At 45.9% G+C, this 20061-nt stretch overlaps 1 protein-coding gene across 2 annotated transcripts in view; it reads right to left on the reverse strand.

Moving 5' to 3' along the window:
• Positions 1-20061, reverse strand: part of LOC130356191 (arf-GAP with SH3 domain, ANK repeat and PH domain-containing protein 3-like) — a 151183-nt gene that overhangs the window by 31444 nt on the left and 99678 nt on the right. For both annotated transcript variants that reach the window (XM_056557348.1, XM_056557347.1), the window contains exons 20-21: positions 11869-11936; positions 11687-11788 (exon numbers count right to left, since the gene is read on the reverse strand). In XM_056557348.1, coding sequence (XP_056413323.1) covers positions 11687-11788; positions 11869-11936 — 170 coding nt within the window. The remainder of the gene's footprint in view (positions 1-11686; positions 11789-11868; positions 11937-20061) is intronic.

Genomic DNA, 20061 nt, shown 5'->3' on the forward strand with positions numbered 1-20061 from the left:
CGACTCGTAAAAAGAAAGGGCTTAATCCTCATAAAGAGATCTTTACGGCCCCGCTTAGTTTGCGGGGCGTAGATGTTAATGAGCCGAAGCTCTTGTCCCTTCATGAAGACATCTAAGATCAGGCACCTCCCCATTTCTAATTCAATAACCCGTCGGCATTCAACAGGAGCGGTAAAAAGGACCGCCACCCCACTATACGGCTCAGCCGCAAGAGACCAGTGGGAGGGACCACGCCTCCACTCTCTTCTGGCTCTTACCAGAGAGGCTAGATCTGGCAACCTGGTCTCCTGTAAAAAGAAAATGTCAGCTTCAACGCGGCCGAGAAAATCAAAGGCTGCGAATCTAGCCGTATCTGACTTTATGCTGGCACAGTTAATAGATGCCAGCGTCAATGGGGTGAGTGCCGCCATACAGGGTGATTAAATTAGACGGCCACACCCTTTACTTTTTCTTTCCCTTCTTTTTAGCCCCCTCATCCCCCGAAGAAGATGAGAGGGCAGGACCACTCTTAGTTCTTTTTTTTGATTCAGTTTGGTCCATTTGATCCCCATCTACGTCCGGCCCCGGTCTAGCCCTGCCCTCCAAGGAAGGAGCCTCAATAGGACAGGGCCCAGTTCCCCCTGGAGGCTCCTTCTTCCTAGGCACCTGGCCCTCACCTTCCCCCTTCAAGGAGGGGGAGGAGATGGTATCGAGGACGAGGTACCGGTTTGACAGGTCAATCAGAGGGGGGGCAATCAGGCTTCCGTTTTGGACCTGGCCCGTAGTACAGGGAACAGAGGGCTCTGACCTCTTCTTTCTCCCTTTTCTTTTGCCCTTGTCTTTCTTTTTAGGCCTCTCTCCACTCTCCTCATCCACACTTTCATAGTGGGAGGAATCGGAAGTGTCGGCCATATTGCCCTCCTCTTTGCGCAGCATCCTGACCTCCTCATCCAGCACGTCCTCCTCCTGGGCTTCAGCGGTTACAGGGCCAGCTTCAGGAGCAGGGGCCGGAGCTACCCCCGCCACCTGGGCACTCTCCAGCTCCCTACTCCTCCTCCGATTTTCCTCCCGCCTTAGTTTGGCGGGGCCCTTTTTCCTCCTCACTAGCCCTGTTGCGCCCCCATCCCTGCCCGTGCCCTCCCCAGCCGAGGCAACTTCACAGCTCTCCTCAGCTGTAGCGGCCGCTGCACGGGCAAAGGCGCTAGGACAACGGCTGAAAGGGTGCCCGAGGACACCACACAGGTGGCACCGGATCTGCCTACAGGATGCGGCCAGATGACCCACCCCACCACACAAAGCGCAGACCTGCACAGTACAGGCTGCGCTAAAGTGGGTGGGGCTGCCACACCTGTGACAGACCTTAGGCTGCCCCTGGTAGAAGACCTGGATCCTATCACGTCCAAGGAAGGCGGCTGACGGAATGTGGGCAACTGTACTCCCTGAACGCTTGAGTTTGACGGAAAACGTCCAGGCCCCGGACCAGATCCCGTGCTCATCAAAGTTTTTCTTGGGCATGTCCGTCACATCCCCATACCGTCCGAGCCAGGTCATGATGTCATAACAAGAAAGCGACTCGTTACGGGTCAAAACGGTCACTTTCTTGACAGAGTTCTGACGGGAAATCGCCTTTACGGCGAAATCCCGCCAGCCGGGCTCGTTCTTCGCCACTTCGTAGTTCGACCAGAAGAGTTCAAGACCCTCCGGCCGAACGAAACTGACGTCAAACTCAGACGAACCATAGGGGTGAATCAGGGCAAAGATGTCGCTCGCCCTGAATTCCATCTGAAGGAGGAGCTCAACCACTTTTGCGCGAGGTGGGCACGCATCCTCGCCCCTCCAAATCAGACGGACCACATTCCTACGGTTATTGTCCTGCCCGGATGTCGGGAGGGACCAGACCACCTCCCCATTCCTCTCTCGAAAAGCCCCCAAACCGTGCCTCTCTATCCAGAAAGACAGGTCGACCTCACCCCTTCCCTCTACCTGGATCGACCTGTCACCCCTGCGTAGAGCCTCCAGGAGGCGCTGTTGCAAGAGGCCTCCAGAGCCGGACGGAGACGGGGACCCCCCTGAACCCCCGGCAGCGACATTGGCATAGCTCCTAGGAGCAGTCACTACCGGGGGGGCAGCCGGACCAGACCCAGAACCAAACCCAGAACCACTAATAACACCATTCACACCACTCCTCTCATCATCTTTTTTCCCATTCATATCACTACTACTCCCACCATCATTCACTCCACTGACTCTCCCACATACACTCCTCTCATCCACAACACTTCCACACTCAGCATTCTCACATCCAGCACTCTTATCCTGACTAACATTTTCTGGGCTGGCTGGGACTTGTAGTGTTGCAGGTTTTATTACACTCTTTTTTTCTGGCTTAGCTGCCGGGATCGATGCTGATAGTTCCTGCTCCATAGCTGAAGTCACTTCCGGAGTCTGGGGCTGCCCCTCCGGGCGCACCCCAGCTCCTCCCACAGTGCCAGCACCTACTTTTCCCAACCACACGGGTTCTGTGGATGATGCCGGCGCCCGGACACTCCCCCCCCTCACAGAGGAGTGCCCCGCAGCGCCCACAGAATACACAGTACTCGGAGGACCGCCCCCCGAGCACACAGACCTACCACTCTCCTCCACCGGCACCCGGACACTCCCCCCCCTCACAGGGGAGTGCCCCGCAGTGCCGGTAATGCCCATAGCACTCGGGGAACCGCCCCCCGAGCACATTGCAGCATAGCTTGCCTCGCCACTGCTCACCATCAGCCCATCATGCCCCTCCCTACCGGCAAGATGGGTGGGCTTCACATCTATTGCGCCCTCTGCCTTTTCTGACGCCATGCTGTACCCCCCATGCTGGCTCCGTTCCACCACAGAAACGGAGTCTGGCAGTCTGGGGGGCCCAGCAGCCTGAACCAGCTTTGCAGCTGGCCCAGACTGCTGGAAGGGAACAAACACATATTGTACTGTTTCCTGAATCTTTTGTTTCTTAGCTTTTCGCTTCACCACCACATCCTCACACTGATCTTCTCCAAAGGTAAAATTCTGGAGGTGGGCTGGGGACTCCTGCATTATGATCGCCCTCAACAATCCCCCAGCCTCACTTTCCACATCCTCCTCACTATCGCTTGCTGGTAGTGCCACCTGTGCTGGCTCAATGTAGCTGTCCTGTGTTTTGGTGTCATAGGGAGTAGCCACAGGAACAGCATCCATCTCCACAACTTGTGCACTTTCTTCCACCTTCTCCTCCTCCTTTACAGCTTCACCACCATCCTCGCTATCTTCACCGCCACTACTCTCCCCAACATCCACCTCCACCTTACCTGGGGATTTCGTGGCGGCAAACCGGCTGTCGTTCTCAAGCTTTTCCTTAAAGAGACCGCTCCCCTCCAAGATCTCTGCTCTCCTCTCCTCCAGCTGCACAATCTCAGCTTTCAGTGCTGCGATCTTTTTCCTTAACTCTGGCCTGTTCTTTTTTGGTGCAGTGTTCACCAGATTCTGAGCGCCTCGCAGATCTTCTCTGGCCAACTTCAGATCCTTGCCGCACCGATCATACTCAGCAAACCTCGCGGCCAGGCGGGAGCAGTAGTTGGCACTGGACTCCTTGGGCCCTCGCTCTACCCACAACTCCACACTTCTCCTCCTCGCCTTTTGTCCACCAGATCTCTGGCTGGTACCTGTTGCCGGGGGAGCAGAGCCTGCATTGCTGCAGACTCTGCCAGATCTTCTACCCCGGGCCGGAATGGCTGTTGCTGTTTGCTCTCCACCCCCCGCCAGCCTTGAAGAACGGGAGGTGGAGGCCAGGGACGCCATGCAGGGAGGCTCTCCCGAGGAGGCTGCCACACTCCTGGGGAGGCTGATGAAACACCTGCTCTGGTCTGCTGGAAGTCTCTGGAGCACACAAAGAGACACACCCGAATGAGCTGCACACCAAACTGCTCAGGACTACAGGAAGTGCTCTCTGCTGACACCTCTGTCCATGTCAGGATAGGTTTGATATAGGGATTGGCTCCTGCTCTGGGCAGTTCCTGACATGGACAGAGGTGTCAGCAGAGACCACTGTGGTCAGACTGGAAAGAAATGCAAAAAGAAAATAATGTTCTCTGTAGTATAAAGTAGCTGATAAGAACTGGAAGGATTAAGCTTTTTTAATAGAAGTCATTTACAAATATGTATAACCTTCAGGCACCAGTTGATTTAAAGTAATTTTTTTCCACTGGAGTACTCCTTAAGCTCTGCTACTATGTATATTATTTGAAGATATTATTAAGTTGTTTTTTTATGATTCATAGGGAACTTTTCTATTGGCACATAGAGACTAATAGTGTCTTTTGGCACAGGAAGCACTCCAGTTTTCTATTATGCAATTTCATACCATTCCATACCCTATTGTATTATTGACATAAAGCATGTTAATTATGTTTCTCCATGAAAAATATCTCCATCTGCATGTGTATTAACTTGTTTTTCAGATCCATCCCACAAAGGTCTCTTGGTGGAGAGAAGCTATTGTACACAGGTATCCATGACAACTGGACTATGAAGAAAACAGATAAAAAGATTCACCAGAATTCAAGCATGAACTAGGCAAACATGCCCCAGCCCTATACAAAAGACAGATTTCAATTTTGTGGGGGTGGGCTTCCTGCATTGTTAGGAATGACTACTTACAATGTTGGGTTAATGCCGCACAAAGGTTTTCATGATCTTAAAGAACAATACATTTGTTTATAGGTAAATTGACCAATATGTATAATTTTACCGTTATTCCAACCAGATTTCCAAACAGCTAGCGCTACATGAATGTTAGGTCTAGTTACTAAAACCTTCTAGAGAATACAGGTTGTAAAAATGTGATGACAGTGACACCATGAGATATCAATAATATCATTTGGACAAGTTTGCTTCACATAAGTACTCTTTGACTGGTGGCACTATGCAATATCTTGCATATCTTGATCACTGGTTATGGTCTTGCTCTATATGACTCCCTAGTTTCACTGATTTTCATAAATAATGAATAGAGCGCTGGAGGCATATGCACGGTGTGTTCCATTCATTATGTGATGCAATTTCTTGTATTGTCAGGATCAGCAGGGGTCCAAGTGGTCAGACCCACACCAATCTGTTAGTTATTCCCACTCCTTTGTATAGGAGATATATATATATATATATATATATATATATATATATATATATATTAAAAAATATATATATAAGAATTCTGGGATTATGTTTGCCGGGTACCTTAGGCCACACAGGTGTAGCTTGAGTGAACTACATGTGATGTCCAAGTACAGGACATGGTCCTGTACTACCCTTATTCCCTGTCAGGTTGAGACCCTCAGTGACCTGGGGGCTCCCCTGCAAGGTCTCCCCCTGTTGTTTCCAGAATGTTGTGTATATCACTTTAATGCCTAGACCATCTCCTAATGTATAGGTAGTACCAAGGACCTGTGGGAGGTCTCAAGGACCTGTGTAAGTCTGTCACGTGTTATGTTATGCAGTCACATGATTTGTTGTCATATGTTCTCCCAGAGAGCACCAGCTTAACCAATGACCCGCATCTTGACCAATGGGCTTTAGTCCAGCCCCCCACTATATAAAGGGGCGGCCATTAAAATTCACTCTTCCTTTACTGAGAACAAGCTAGTACGGATCTCAGTGCAAGTGATCAGCATCTGGAAGACCCCCAAAAGCTACAATCATTCCAGTAAGTCTCAAGTCTATATCTGCTGTCACTTAAACTAGAAAAGTCCTGCATATCATCAAGTCAAGTCAAATCTCGAGTCAAGTTTATTACAAGTATATTGGTCCGGCAAGCTGCGAGGTCCTTCTGGGTCCTGACACCTCTCCGGGAAATCTGGCCTTAGCTGTGAAGATAATTCCATCTGTCTTATACTCAGTAAAGCCTCCATTTGACCATAAATGGTTGTGGACTCTCATTTCACTACTAGTAACTGGGATAGCGGAGGAACCAGGCGTGTGGTGTTCCGGAACCCTAAAACCACACTGGCGTAATGAACACTAGCGGATAACAACATCTTGCCCCCGGGGTTAATACCATCTGATCTCACCACTCACACCGCTACACCCGTGGTCCCGCCATACAACTGTGGGTCACCACATACAGCAATCTTCCCTTCACACTGTGTAATTTGAGTTGAATTTCTTTGCACGGAATTGTGTGTTGGAAATTCGCGCTATGAACATTACTATTTGTGTAAATGGGTCTTCCGCGGACTCGTTCACACTGCGGAATTTCAGTGGTGGACATTGATCCACGGCTGAAATTGATCCACACAAAGAAAGAACATGCTCACTCTATGTGCGGAAGTCCGCAAGCCCTGTATTGCGTCAATGGTGACGGAGCAGGGCTACACGGTCCTACCCTTGAAGTATTTCAGCGGCAGAAGCCAGATGGAATCTCCACTTGCAGATTTCTGCGAGTGGAGATTCACATTATTCAGTGTGGACAAACTGAACATACCCTTAAAGGGGTACTCCGGTGCTTACACATCTTTTCCCCTATCCAAAGGATAGGGGATAAGATGCCTGATCACGGGAGTCCCGCCGCTGTCACGCCCCTCCCATAGGCTTGCATTGAGGGTCGGAGGGTGACGTCACACGGGGGCGGAGGCGTGATGTCACACGCCGCCGGCCCAGTGGTCGTCGGTAATCAGACCCGGAGCGAACATGCTCCGTGGACTGATTACAAACGGGGTGCTGCGTGCAAGATCCCGGGGGTCCCCAGTGGCAGGACTCCCATGATCAGGCATCTTATCCCCTATCCTTTGGATAGGGGATAAGATGTCTAAGCACCGGAGAACCCCTTTAAAGACCAAAAAATGTCCTAATTCATTATATTTAGGCTACTTAAGCTGGTCAACAAAAAGTTCTAATAAATAAGAATAATGTGGGGCTTGCTGTAAAGCATATTTGTAAAACCTCTGCAAAAAAGTTGGGGCACTTAAAAAAATTGCAAAATAAAATAAAACATTACAATTTCGAAAATAGAAACAGATTACAAAATGTTTACATTTCTGCCTTTAACCCCCTTAAGGACCGAGCGTTTTTCCATTTTTGCACTTTCGTTTTTTCCTCCTTTTAAAAATCATAACCCTTTCAATTTTGCACTTAAAAATCCATATGATGGCTTATTTTTTGTGCCACCAATTCTACTTTGTATTGACATCAGTAATTTTACCCCAAAATCTACAGGGAAACCCCCCCCAAAAAATCATTTTGCAACACCATTTTGTAAATTTTGGGGGCTACCATTTCTACACAGTAGATTTTTCAGTAAAAAATGACATCTTTCCTTTATTCTGTAGGTCCATATGATTAAAATGATACCCTACTTATATAGGTTTGATTTTGTCTAACTTCTGGAAAAAATCATAACTATGACCCCTATAACTTTTTTATTTTTCCGTGTACAGGGCGGTATGATGGCTCATTTTTTGCACTGTGATCTGAAGTTTTCAGCGCTACCATTTTCGTATTGAGCGGAATTTTTGGACTTTGTAATTTTTTTGCGTGTATGTCATTGACCGTGCGGTTTAATTGACAATATAATTTTATAGATCGGACATTTACGCACGCGGTGATACCACATATGTTTATTTTTATTATGGTTACATATTTTTATATGGAATTTGCGAAAAGGGGGGTGATTTAAACTTTTAATAAGGAAGGGGTTAATGGGTGTTTTTTTTTACTTTTTATTTAACTTTTTATTTTACACTTTTAGTCCCCTTAGGGGACTTTTAGGAGGAATCATTAGATTCCTCATACAGATAAATGTGGTTTCGTAGAAACACATTGATCTGTATGCTCTGCGCTTGATTGATAAAGCCTCGTCCTGCCAGGCTTTATCATTCACAGCGCAGCAGCCGACACGGAAGGGGAGGTAAGTCCTCCGGCTACCTCAGAAGTAGATTGCCCCCTGGACCACCAGGGATGGTTGGATCCCCACAATGGACCACCAGGGATGGTTTAACCGGTTGCCGTCTAAGGACGAGCCAGCTCGTCCTGAGATGGCAAGCGGTGTATGACACGGGCTCCCGACTCGAGCCCGCGTCATACCGTCCGGCCCCCAGCTGATTCCTGTAGCTGGGGGCTGGCGTTAATAGCTGACATGTGGCAAGTGCCACGGGCGGCTATTAACCCTTTAGATCAAAAGGGACATTTAACCCCTTTAAGTCACTGTACAGTAAAAAGAAATAGGGGACTGATTTCTCTGTGTACATTTTGATAGAAGGTAACCACAGAAAATAATCTTGCCCAGTCTTACAGTCTCACCTAGGTTGGAATCTCTGTTGAATGTCACATGTTCCATCAAAAGCACCAGACAAAATAGCACAGTATGCTGCACTATTCTGTCTTTGAAAATGCTGAAAACCATACCACAAACCCAGCAGGCCACATTAAAGTCAATGAGGCAATGGTATTTGTCATGCAACAGATCTGCCAGTAATCTTTTTTTTTCATTCTGCTTTGGAGGAATGATAGAAGAGAACAGTGAAAAAGACATTGCTGGTATGAATCCAGTTTTATAATAATTTCATTTTGTTTACTTGTTAAATATTTAGGCCATAAAAACATTATTGTGTGCTATAAGAAAAACTATACAGCTTTTAACATCGGACCCATCTCTAAATTACCCAACCCTTAGCGAGGAGAACAAAGAAAGAAAAAACTTACACTCTCGTCTTTAGAAAATTTGGGGCTCTTGGATTAATTTAATGGGGTATTCCGGCTTTATACATCTTATCCAGGACAGGGAATATGCCGGGCGCTGCCTCCAAGTCCGAGACGTGATGTCACGGCCACGCTCCTTGTGAAGTCATGCTACGCCCCTCATGATGTCAAGCCACTCCCTCCATTCATGTCTGTGGGAGGGGGCGTGACGGCCATCCTTTGGATAGGGGATAAGATGTATAAAGCAAGAATACCCCTTTAAAGGGAAAGACTTATCTTATGGTAAAGCACATTGAGGGGCATTTACTAAGGGGTTTAGTCATTTTTTTCTGACTATTTTTGGCGCAAAATTGTCGCAATTGCGCCTACCCTATTTTTCGTGCGACTTTCTCTAGCAAGAGCTAGAAAGTCACATTTTTTTTTCCCCGCTTGATTTACGCAAGTTTTCATTTTTGACTTGCAGTGGTCAGGTATTTATTAACTGAGACAGTCGCAGTTGCGCAATAAACTGTCGCAACGGCCGTAAAAATTGACTAAATTTACTCCAGCTCCAACATGGAGCAGGAAAAGCTACTGCCGCCCGGGCTCCGACATACTTTCTCCCCGCTACCCTCACTGCGCTACCGGGACACTGCAGTGATTTACATCCCCCCCCCCCCCCCCCCCCTCTCACCTGCCAGCGCCACACAACTCCTATCTGTCTGCTAACTGTTGCAAGACTACAAGTCCCAGCTTGCCCTTACAGTGAGGACACGCTGGGAGTTGTAGTCTTGTAGCAGCGGGAGCTGAGGGGCGCGGGCGGGAGACAAGGGGGGATGTATATCAGTGTCCCCATAAGTGAGGGTAGCGGGGAGGCAGTATGTGGAGCCCGGGTCTGCACTGTAATGTCAGCCCGGGCTCCTGCCCTGACATCCAAAGGCTTTGGCTGTCAGGGCATGCTGGGTGTTGTAGTTTTGCAACAGCTGGAGGGCCACAGTTTGCAGACCACTGGTTTGTGGTCTGTAAACTGTAGTCCTCCAGCTGTTGCAAAACTAAACAGCTGAAGGGGAACGGTGAAGACGTTCACTTACCCTTCCGAGACTCCAGCGACGATCGGTGACGGAGATTGTCACGCGGCACTGTCGTGCGGCGCTGGATCCTACGGAAGACGGTAAGTTGCCCAAGCCCTAAAACAGTGTTTCCCAACCAGGGTGCCTCCAGATGTTGCAAGACTACAACTCCCAGCATGCCTGGACAGCCTTTGGCTGTCCAGGCATGCTGGGAGTTGTAGTTATGCAACATCTGGAGGCACCCTGGTTGGGAAACACTGGCCAACACAGTGTTTCCCAACCAGGGTGCCTCCAGATGTTGCAAAACTACAACTCCCAGGTTGGGAAACACTGTGCCCGGCCTCCACCCCACATTACTGTAAGGGCATGCTGGGAGTTGTAGTCCTGCAGCTGGGGGCAGGGGACAAGCTTGTCACTTGCCCACACATCTCCTGCACCACACAACTACAACTCCCAGCATGTCCTTACTGTAAGGGCATGCTGGCAGTTGTAGTCGTGCGGGGCGGGAGATGTGTGAGCAGGTGATAATAAATGTACTAACCCATTTTTTTTTCTTCTCATTTCAGATCCGTGTATCCTGTGGACTCCTTCGGATTCGGTGGACTACTTCGATGACCAGCGTTTTTCTTTGATTTTAATAAAATGGTTAACGAGGGCTTGTGAGGGAGTGTTTTTTGTAATAAAAATTTTTTAAAACCTGTTGTGTTTTTGCCTTACTTTACTAGACAGGCTTAGTAGTGGAAGCTGTCTTATAGACGGAGTCCATTACTAAGCTAACCCCCTATTATTACCCCGGTGCCCAAAGCCACAGGGGTGCCGGGAAGAGCCGGTACCAACAGGCCTGGAACGTCAAAAATGGCGCTCCTGGGCCTAGGCGGCAACAGGCTGGCGTTATGATGCTGGGGAGGGCCAGTAACAATGGTCCTCGCCCACCTTTGTAATGTCAGGCTGTTACTATTTGGTTGGTATTTGGCTGAGAATGAAAATAGGGGGGACCCTATGCGTTTTTTTTTTTTATAAATAATTAAATATTTAAAAAAAACACATAGGGTCCCCCCTATTTTTATTCTCAGACAAATACCGACCAAACAGTAACAGCCTGAAGTTACCAGGGTGGGTGAGGACCATTGTTACTGGCCCTCCCCAGCCTAAATAACGCCAGCCTGTTACCGCCTAGGCCCAGGAGCGCAATATTTGACACTCCGGGCCTGTTGGTACCGGCTCTTCCCGGCACCCCTGTGGCGTTGGGTACCGGGGTAATAATTGGGGGTTAGCGCTAGCTGTTTTTGTGGCTAACGCTAAGCCCGGCTTAGTAATGGACTCCGTCTATAAGACAGCTTCCACTACTAAGCCTGTCTAGTAAAGTAAAAAAAAACAAACACAACAGGTTTAAAAAAAAAATTTATTACAAAAAAACACTCCCCCACAAGCCCTCGTTAACCATTTTATTAACATAAAGCAAAGAAAAACTCTGGTCGTCGAAGTAGTCCACCGAATCCGAAGAAGTCCAGAGGATACACGGATCTATAGAAGAAGTAACAAAAAAAAAAGTGTAAGTACATTTAGGGAGAAAAAACTGTGTTAAAAAAATGTAATAAACACACACACACACACACACACTAAACGCCGTTTACCACTATTCTGAGCCATGACTACAATTTAGTTATTAAATTATTTAGATGTGGTGAAAAAGCTAAAAAAAAAAACTCAAAAACAAAAGATCCAGAAGGAAACCTAGCAGCCAAACCTATTCAGACAGCAGGAAAAAGGAACAGACTATTTTTTTTACTACATGAAGTAAATTTCCCACTTTTGCCTATGTGTGCCAAATTTATTAACACCGTGCAACAATTTAGTAAATTTGTCGCACAGTCAAAAATGAAGTAGAAAAAAACAGGGTAAAAACCAGACTACATAGTAAAAGATTAGTAAATGCCCCTCATTGTACTCACCTTTTCTCCATCTTCCTCATCGCTATAGCTTACTTCCTCTTCTATGTGAAACCAGTCGAAATCCAAGTCAATATTCAAGCTTCCATCTCCTGCTCTTTCCAGCTGTAACCAATTAGAACATACTGTAATATAAAACTTATTCCAGACAAAAAAAAAAAAAATTAAACATGGTGGCAACTTACCAGCTCTTCACATTCTAAGTGTTTGAAACTCTGAGCCAACATCAAAGGAGTTAATCCTGCATGGTTGACTGCCAAAACACAAGGGGTATCTTAAGGTAATATTTTGTAAGGTAATAATCACTATTAGATATCTGTATTTCCAGATAAAACACTAGAACACTATTCAGGTGTTTGTTAACCGACTCCTCTTTATTGTCAATCATCAATATTACTATGTCTAACCTTCTAAAACTTCTACACCACACGCCTTGGGCTAGTTGCCAGACCATTCTTTTAAATAGTCTTTCTGCTTCCAGCCTCTCTAAAAATGTTCCAGACGCTTTGGCCCGAAAACGTGAAATGCAGTTCTGTACATTGTAATTCTTGGACAGCACTGCCATAACTCAATATCCAATATTTATTTATTGCTGTGACTGTAAATGTATTTGCAATTCCTGTAAACAAGAACGATTACTGAAAATTTTCAGAAAATAATATCTAGACATCACATGGTTTGTATTTCTTCAACTTCGTAGGTTCAAAAGAGTTATGTGGCAGATACAGTTTACAGGATAGGTGGTCTACTTAAAGGGGTACTCCATCCCTAGAAATCTTATCCGCATCTCAGCTGCAGAACCCCAGACATCTGTGACATTACAGCCATGCCCCCTCAATGCAAGTCTATGGCCGTCACGCCACCTGCCATAGACTTGCATTGATGGGGCGTGGTCAAGACATCACGAGCCTCTGGCGCTGCACCCGACGCTCTAAACCAACGCCGAGTGCATCAGGGAGGTCGCGGATAGGGCATAAGATGTCTAGGGGCGGAGTACCCCTTTAAGGTGTCCGTACATCTTAGAATGAAGTTAATGAAAGCAGACGATTCCAACCAAAATAATAGTTCATCAGGTGAAGTTGTATAATAAATGATCTTTTTAAACAACCAATGGCAGATGTTACTATCTGAAAATAAGTCAGCCACATTTCAAATTTTCAGTCAAACAAAAGATCTTTTGTTCATTAAAGATGTTTCGGGAAAGAATATTCTCAGAATATTCCCAGAATGGTCATTCGTCCTTCATATTGGATTGTTAGAGTTGTTCAAATATAAGTGATGCTGAATGAAGTAAAATGTATATGGTTGTGTCTGTGAAAGGATTGCTCATCAGACAAACATTCATTCAACACTTTTTCAACCATCAACCTACTTCTATCTCATGTGTAAGGCACCTCTTCAAGTTATAGATATTTATGCCTTTAACAGTCTATGGATGTATATAATAATTATATTATCCAGACAGTTTGCACAAACACAAGAACTATCACTATTAGTGTATGGAAATGTTATCACAGCACTTCTGAGTGGGGACTCATGAGTGGTGACAGGACTATACCAACAGGACATCACCTATTGTTAATTTCTGGAAAATATACCAGTGTCGCCATGTCTCCATTTAATAATTCTGGGCAAGAGACAATCAAATGGTCACGGCACTGTGAGTTCCACCCTCCGTGTTCTATCCTATAATATGCATTCAGTAGGCATTTGATGTGTTGCCAACATTTACTTTGTGCCAGAGGCCACACATTTTGTAATCTGTAAAATACTATTATACACCATTTTAGGCCCATTCCAGTCAGACAAAACATTACCTGAGATTGTTAAAGCGTACCTGTCAGATCCCAAAAAAAAAACTGTTATATGTTACTCAGTATCTATTCATGATCATGTACATGTAAATGTCTCTATCCTCCACATTTCACAAAAATAAAATATTAAACTTGCTCAATGTCTATTCCATTGTGCCTTTTGGAGGAGGTGTGTCCTTCTCTTGCCTGCATTGTGCATGACTCAGCTTTATAATAACTCTTTATTTATATAGCACACACAGATTCCGTAGCACTGTACACTCAAATTTGTCCCGGTCCCCATTGCGGCACACAATCTAAACCTATCAGTATGTTTTGAAGTATGGAAGGAAACAGGAGTACCCGAAGGAAACTCACGCAAACACGGAGAGAACATCCAAACTCTTGGCAGATGTTGTCCTTGATGGGCTTTCTTCCTTACTCTGCTGACTCACTGGACGCAGGAGCGAGCCTGGCAGCCCTGCTCTGTAATCCTTTCTTCTTGTTTTATGCTGTACACACACACACACACACACACACAGTGATTATTGTAGATTGCCTCTACACTACTACCAAAGACAATATGGTGAGTATATAATTAAGATCTTTCCATGTCATTCATGTGTATGTGTATCATCCTTAGGCAGTCCTGTAATGCTGGGACTTATAGTTTTGGAATAGTTGCAGCAGTGTTGACGTCAGCTGTGTGCCTACAGCTTCTGCAAAACTACAACTCCCAGCATGCCCAGACATCCTTTGACTGTCCAGGCATGCTTGGAGTTTTGAAGTAGCTTTGGAACACATCTTATCCCCTTTAATGCTGGAGTACCCCTTTAATGCTGCTGTGGGACTCATCAGTGTCCCATGAGGTATGGGGATTCCTAATTGTTGGTTTTTCAAAGGCAATTTTCTATAATAAAATGTGACATTTTTTTAAAGACGTATATTAGAAAAACTATTGTTTTGCCATACTGTACAACATATAAAACGTTTTTTATCTGACAGTGTCCATTAAAAGTAACTCTCTCCTAATGCTTACACATTATTGTCTATGAAATGATTTATGCTTTACTATAGACTGACGTGAATGAAAAAATGTTGTGCATCTGTCTACAAAAACTCCTGGCCGAAAGCTGAAGCCAGCAACTACTCATTTTCATGTTGCAGTTAGTGGTAAAAAAAACATTTCTTTTTAGATCCAGAGAGGCTCCAGAAAACGAACACTTCGCACAAAAGACAATCCTCTGTGAGCTAAATACATCAGCAACACTATAGATTAGCATCTAAACAGTTATATGGCGCAATATTGGTGAATCAGGGGGACAAGTTGGCTACCCATGATTATTATAGATGTCCCCTTGAAATACATTTTTTTTTTTAAAGTAAAAAAAAAGAATGCTTTAAAAAAAAAATATTTTCAAAAATTCCCATTAAAAAAAGTTCACCCTCTCTTTTTCCCTTATTCAAATAATAAAATGTAAAAAAACATTAAAAAAAGCTAACATATTTGGTATCACCACATGTGGAAATGTCTGAACTACTAAACCATAACATTAATGAAGCCTTGCAGTAAATGCTTTACTAATTACGCAATAACAAATGATTTAAAAAATCTATTTAATGCCATTATGGTACTAATAAAAACGACAGATTATGGTGCCAAAAATGAGCGTCCATACATCTTCGTAGACAGAAAGGTAAAAAAAAGATACAAGGGTCAGAAAATGGTAATTTTAATATATATATTTTTAGTTAAAAATGTTTGAAAAGTAGTAAAACATGAATGAAACTATACAAATCATTGTAATTGCTGCAATCTGAGGAATACAGATAATATGTCAATTTTATCACAGTGAATGGTATAAAATCTGAACCCTGCCAAATTTACAAAATTGCATATTGCTTTTTTATGATAAAATAAAAGGTTTCATTAGTACCATAAAAAAAAACTCTCATATGGCTCTGTAGATGGAAAACTGAAAGATTTACAATGACAAGGTGAAAAAATTTTTTATGCAAAAACGTTAATTGTCAGTGTCAGGTCTCCCCCTGCACAGCTTGTCTATTTTATAATGGACTTCTTAGTTTGTAGGGACATGGCCCAATGACAAGGAAAATAGTAACACCCAATTGTGCATTGTATTTATACATTTTAATGCAGTTATCAGTATACAGTAATTGCTTTTCAATTGTTATTTCATGGAGAGTAAAACTATAACAGAGCAAACATGTCTTCTTATAAAGGAAATGCACACATTGTGACAGTAATATAGACATCTGTATTTACCCGATCCACCCAAGATACACTTTAGACTACAGTTATTTACAAAGGTTTAATGCCAATTTGCCCATTACACACAGGTAAAAGTACATAGTTATGGCATATGGTGAAGCTAATACTGATACTGCATGCCTGTTTGTAGTTGTCAATGCAACTGTCTAATAACGTTCAATTAAATTGTTCAGAAAGGAACATAGTCCAGGTTACAAAGTTTAGTGGAGTACAATGAATATGTGAAGCATGTTTTTCAGGAGGTGGTCTACTATACTCTTAAGCAGAGACGGCTCTACCATCAGGTGAGTTAGGCGGCCGCCTAAGGCCTCGCACTGACAAGGGCCTCATGGCCACCTACCTCGCCCTGCCCCCACTGAAAAGTAACATGAGTGGCAATGCATACAATGTACGCAGTGCAATATAGGCACCAGACAGAAAGACACTTATACCGGGAACTTAGGGTGCAAACTTTTAGAGCTTGCCTCAAATCTCTGAGCGATTGCCTCTTTATCTGCATCTGAATCCTCTGGAATCTCAGCTATCTGCTTCACACTTCACTCATGGGCTGCAGGTCTATGTTTTTTCTCTGCTCGAGATCCTTATTTTAAATCTTTGCAATGCCCCTGCCCCCAAGTGGGATAACACCACCTAGTGGAAAGTAATCATTCTGTGATGGTGTCGTCCCATACAATGTTTTGCTTTCTGGCTGGAAGTGAAAACCACACACATAAATGTTCAGCTCAACTGAGCGTGTATGTGTTCTGAATGGAAAGAGGAGAAAAACCACTGTCACAAAATCCAGTATAACCTGAATTATATTGATGTAAAACCTTCTAGTTCTGAGCTTATGAGTCACCTGGGTGGTCTCACAACATCATTGACTGCTTTACAGGGACGTCACTAGTGCTAGTGTCACAAACTGCGGGTGTCACTACCAACCACAGAACCTCCCCCCAACCCTCTCCCCAGCCACATGTAATTTTTTTCTCCTAAATTACACTGTAAAACCACATCTGGGAAATAGAATGCTGAGGGAACAATTATTTATATTTACAAACTGAGGTGCCGTTAAGTATAACCTTTAATAATGATAGGCTAAAATCCATCAAAAAAATGTAATTCCCCAACAAATGACACAAAAAAAAAATCTAAGTACAAAGTAAACCCAAATCCTGGGCATAAAATTCTTTAACCACTTTTGGTGGTTAAAGTACTACTAATTTTCACTAGAATCAATGGGAGACATAACATATGTGCTCCAATGCTATGGTAAGGTCAATGCTCATTAAAGGGGTACTCCGATAGAATTTATTTATTTTTTTAATCAACTGGTGCCAAAAAGTTAAACAGATTACTTCTATAAAAAAAATCTTAATCCTTCCAGTGCTTATTAGCTGCTGTATACTACAAAGGAAAGTATTTTCTTTTTGGAACACAGAGCTCTCTGCTGACATCAAGACCACAGTGCTCTCTGCTGACATCTCTGTCCATTTTAAGAATTGTCCAGAGTAGGAGAAAATCCCCACAGAAAACATATGCTGCTCTGGACAGTTCCTAAAATGGACAGAGATGTCAGTAGAGAGCACTGTGCTTGTGATGTCAGCAGAGAGCTCTGTGTTCCAAAAAGAAAATACAGTAACCCCCCGACATGCGATGGCCCCGACATATGATCAAATCGACATACGATGGCCTCTCAGAGGCCATCACATGTCGATGTCAGCATCGACATACAATGCTTTTATATGTTGGGGCCATCGCAATAACTGCTATGCGACAGCGCAAAATGCTTAAGCTGCTGTCGGATGGCAGTTTAAGCATCCCGGACAGGTTCACTTACCTATCCCCGCTGCTCCGGGTCAACTTTGCGATCCTCCGGTGTCTTCTGCATCTTCTCTGGGGTCCGGGCCTCGCTTTCCGGCATCGTTATTACGTCCTGTGCACGCCGTCCCGGCTCAGCAACGTAATAACCTCACCAGAAAGCGGGGCCCGGACACTAGAGAAGATGCGGAAGAAGCCGGAGGATCCCGAAGAAGACACCGGAGCAGTGGGACAGCATCGGGAGCCCCTGGGACAGCATCGGGAGCGGTGAGGATGCGGTCCGGAGCAGCGGGGACAGGTGAGTATTAAATGCACTGTCACGATGCCGGCTGGCAGGTAGTGGACCCTCTGTGCCAGAGAGGGATTGGCGTGGACCGTGCTAGTGGACCGGTTCTAAGCCACTACTGGTTTTCACCAGAGCCCGCCGCAAAGCGGGATGGTCTTGCTGCGGCGGTAGTGACCAGGTCGTATCCACTAGCAACGGCTCACCTCTCTGGCTGCTGAAGATAGGCGCGGTACAAGGGAGTAGGCAGAAGCAAGGTCGGACGTAGCAGAAGGTCGGGGCAGGCAGCAAGGATCGTAGTCAGGGGCAACGGCAGAAGGTCTGGAAACACAGGCAAGGAACACACAAGGAACGCTTTCACTGGCACTAAGGCAACAAGATCCGGCAAGGGAGTGCAAGGGAAGTGAGGTAATATAGGGAAGTGCACAGGTGAAAACCCTAATTGGAACCACTGCGCCAATCAGCGGCGCAGTGGCCCTTTAAATCGCAGAGACCCGGCGCGCGCGCGCCCTAGGGAGCGGGGCCGCGCGCGCCGGGACAGAACAGACGGGGAGCGAGTCAGGTAGGGGAGCCGGGGTGCGCATCGCGAGCGGGCGCTACCCGCATCGCGAATCGCATCCCGGCTGGCAGCGGGATCGCAGCGCCCCGGGTCAGAGGACGTGACCGGAGCGCTGCAGCGGAGGGAGTGAAGCGAGCGCTCCGGGGAGGAGCGGGGACCCGGAGCGCTCGGCGTAACAGTACCCCCCCCCTTGGGTCTCCCCCTCTTCTTGGAGCCTGAGAACCTGAGGAGCAGACTTTTGTCAAGGATGTTGTCCTCAGGTTCCCAGGATCTCTCTTCAGGACCACAACCCTCCCAGTCTACTAAAAAAAAATTTTTCCCTCTGACCTTTTTGGCAGCCAAAATTTCCTTGACCGAGAAGACGTCCGAGGAGCCGGAAACAGGAGTGGGAGGAACAGATTTGGGAGAAAAACGGTTGAGGATGAGTGGTTTGAGAAGAGAGACGTGAAAGGCATTAGGGATACGAAGAGAAGGAGGAAGAAGAAGTTTATAAGAGACAGGATTAATTTGACACAAAATTTTGAAAGGACCAAGATAGCGTGGTCCCAACTTGTAGCTAGGGACACGGAAGCGGACATATTTAGCGGAGAGCCATACCTTGTCTCCAGGGGAAAAAACGGGGGGAGCTCTTCTTTTCTTATCCGCGAACCTCTTCATGCGTGAAGAAGCCTGTAAGAGAGAATTTTGGGTCTCTCTCCATATAATGGAAAGGTCACGAGAAATTTCATCCACAGCGGGCAGACCAGAGGGCAAGGGGGTAGGGAGGGGGGGAAGAGGGTGACGGCCGTACACCACGAAAAATGGGGATTTGGAGGAAGATTCAGAGACCCTGAAGTTATACGAGAATTCGGCCCATGGAAGGAGATCTGCCCAGTCATCCTGGCGGGAGGAAACAAAATGTCGCAAATAATCACCCAGGATCTGGTTAATTCTTTCTACTTGTCCATTGGACTGGGGATGATATGCAGAGGAAAAATTTAATTTAATCTTGAGTTGTTTACAGAGAGCCCTCCAGAATTTAGACACGAATTGGACCCCTCTATCCGAGACAATCTGCGTAGGCAACCCGTGAAGACGAAAAATGTGTACAAAAAATTGTTTAGCCAACTGAGGCGCAGAAGGAAGACCAGGAAGAGGGATGAAATGTGCCATTTTGGAGAATCGATCAACGACCACCCAAATAACGGTGTTGCCACGGGAAGGGGGTAAATCAGTAATAAAATCCATACCAATCAGAGACCAAGGCTGTTCGGGGACAGGCAGAGGATGAAGAAAACCAGCGGGCTTCTGGCGAGGAGTCTTATCCCGGGCACAGATAGTGCAGGCTCGCACAAAGTCCCCAACATCCGTCTCCAGAGTCGGCCACCAATAGAAGCGGGAGATGAGTTGCACAGATTTCTTGATGCCCGCATGACCTGCGAGATGGGAGGAGTGACCCCATTTGAGGATTCCGAGGCGTTGGCGTGGAGAAACAAAGGTCTTTCCTGGAGGAGTCTGCCTGATGGAGGCAGGAGAAGTGGAGATCAGGCAGTCAGGTGGAATGATGTGTTGCGGAGGGAGATCAACTTCTGAGGCATCCGAGGAACGAGAGAGAGCATCGGCCCTAATGTTCTTATCGGCAGGACGAAAGTGAATCTCAAAATTAAATCG

Source organism: Hyla sarda, chromosome 2 (assembly GCF_029499605.1).
Source record: "Hyla sarda isolate aHylSar1 chromosome 2, aHylSar1.hap1, whole genome shotgun sequence".
Lineage (NCBI taxonomy): Eukaryota > Metazoa > Chordata > Amphibia > Anura > Hylidae > Hyla > Hyla sarda.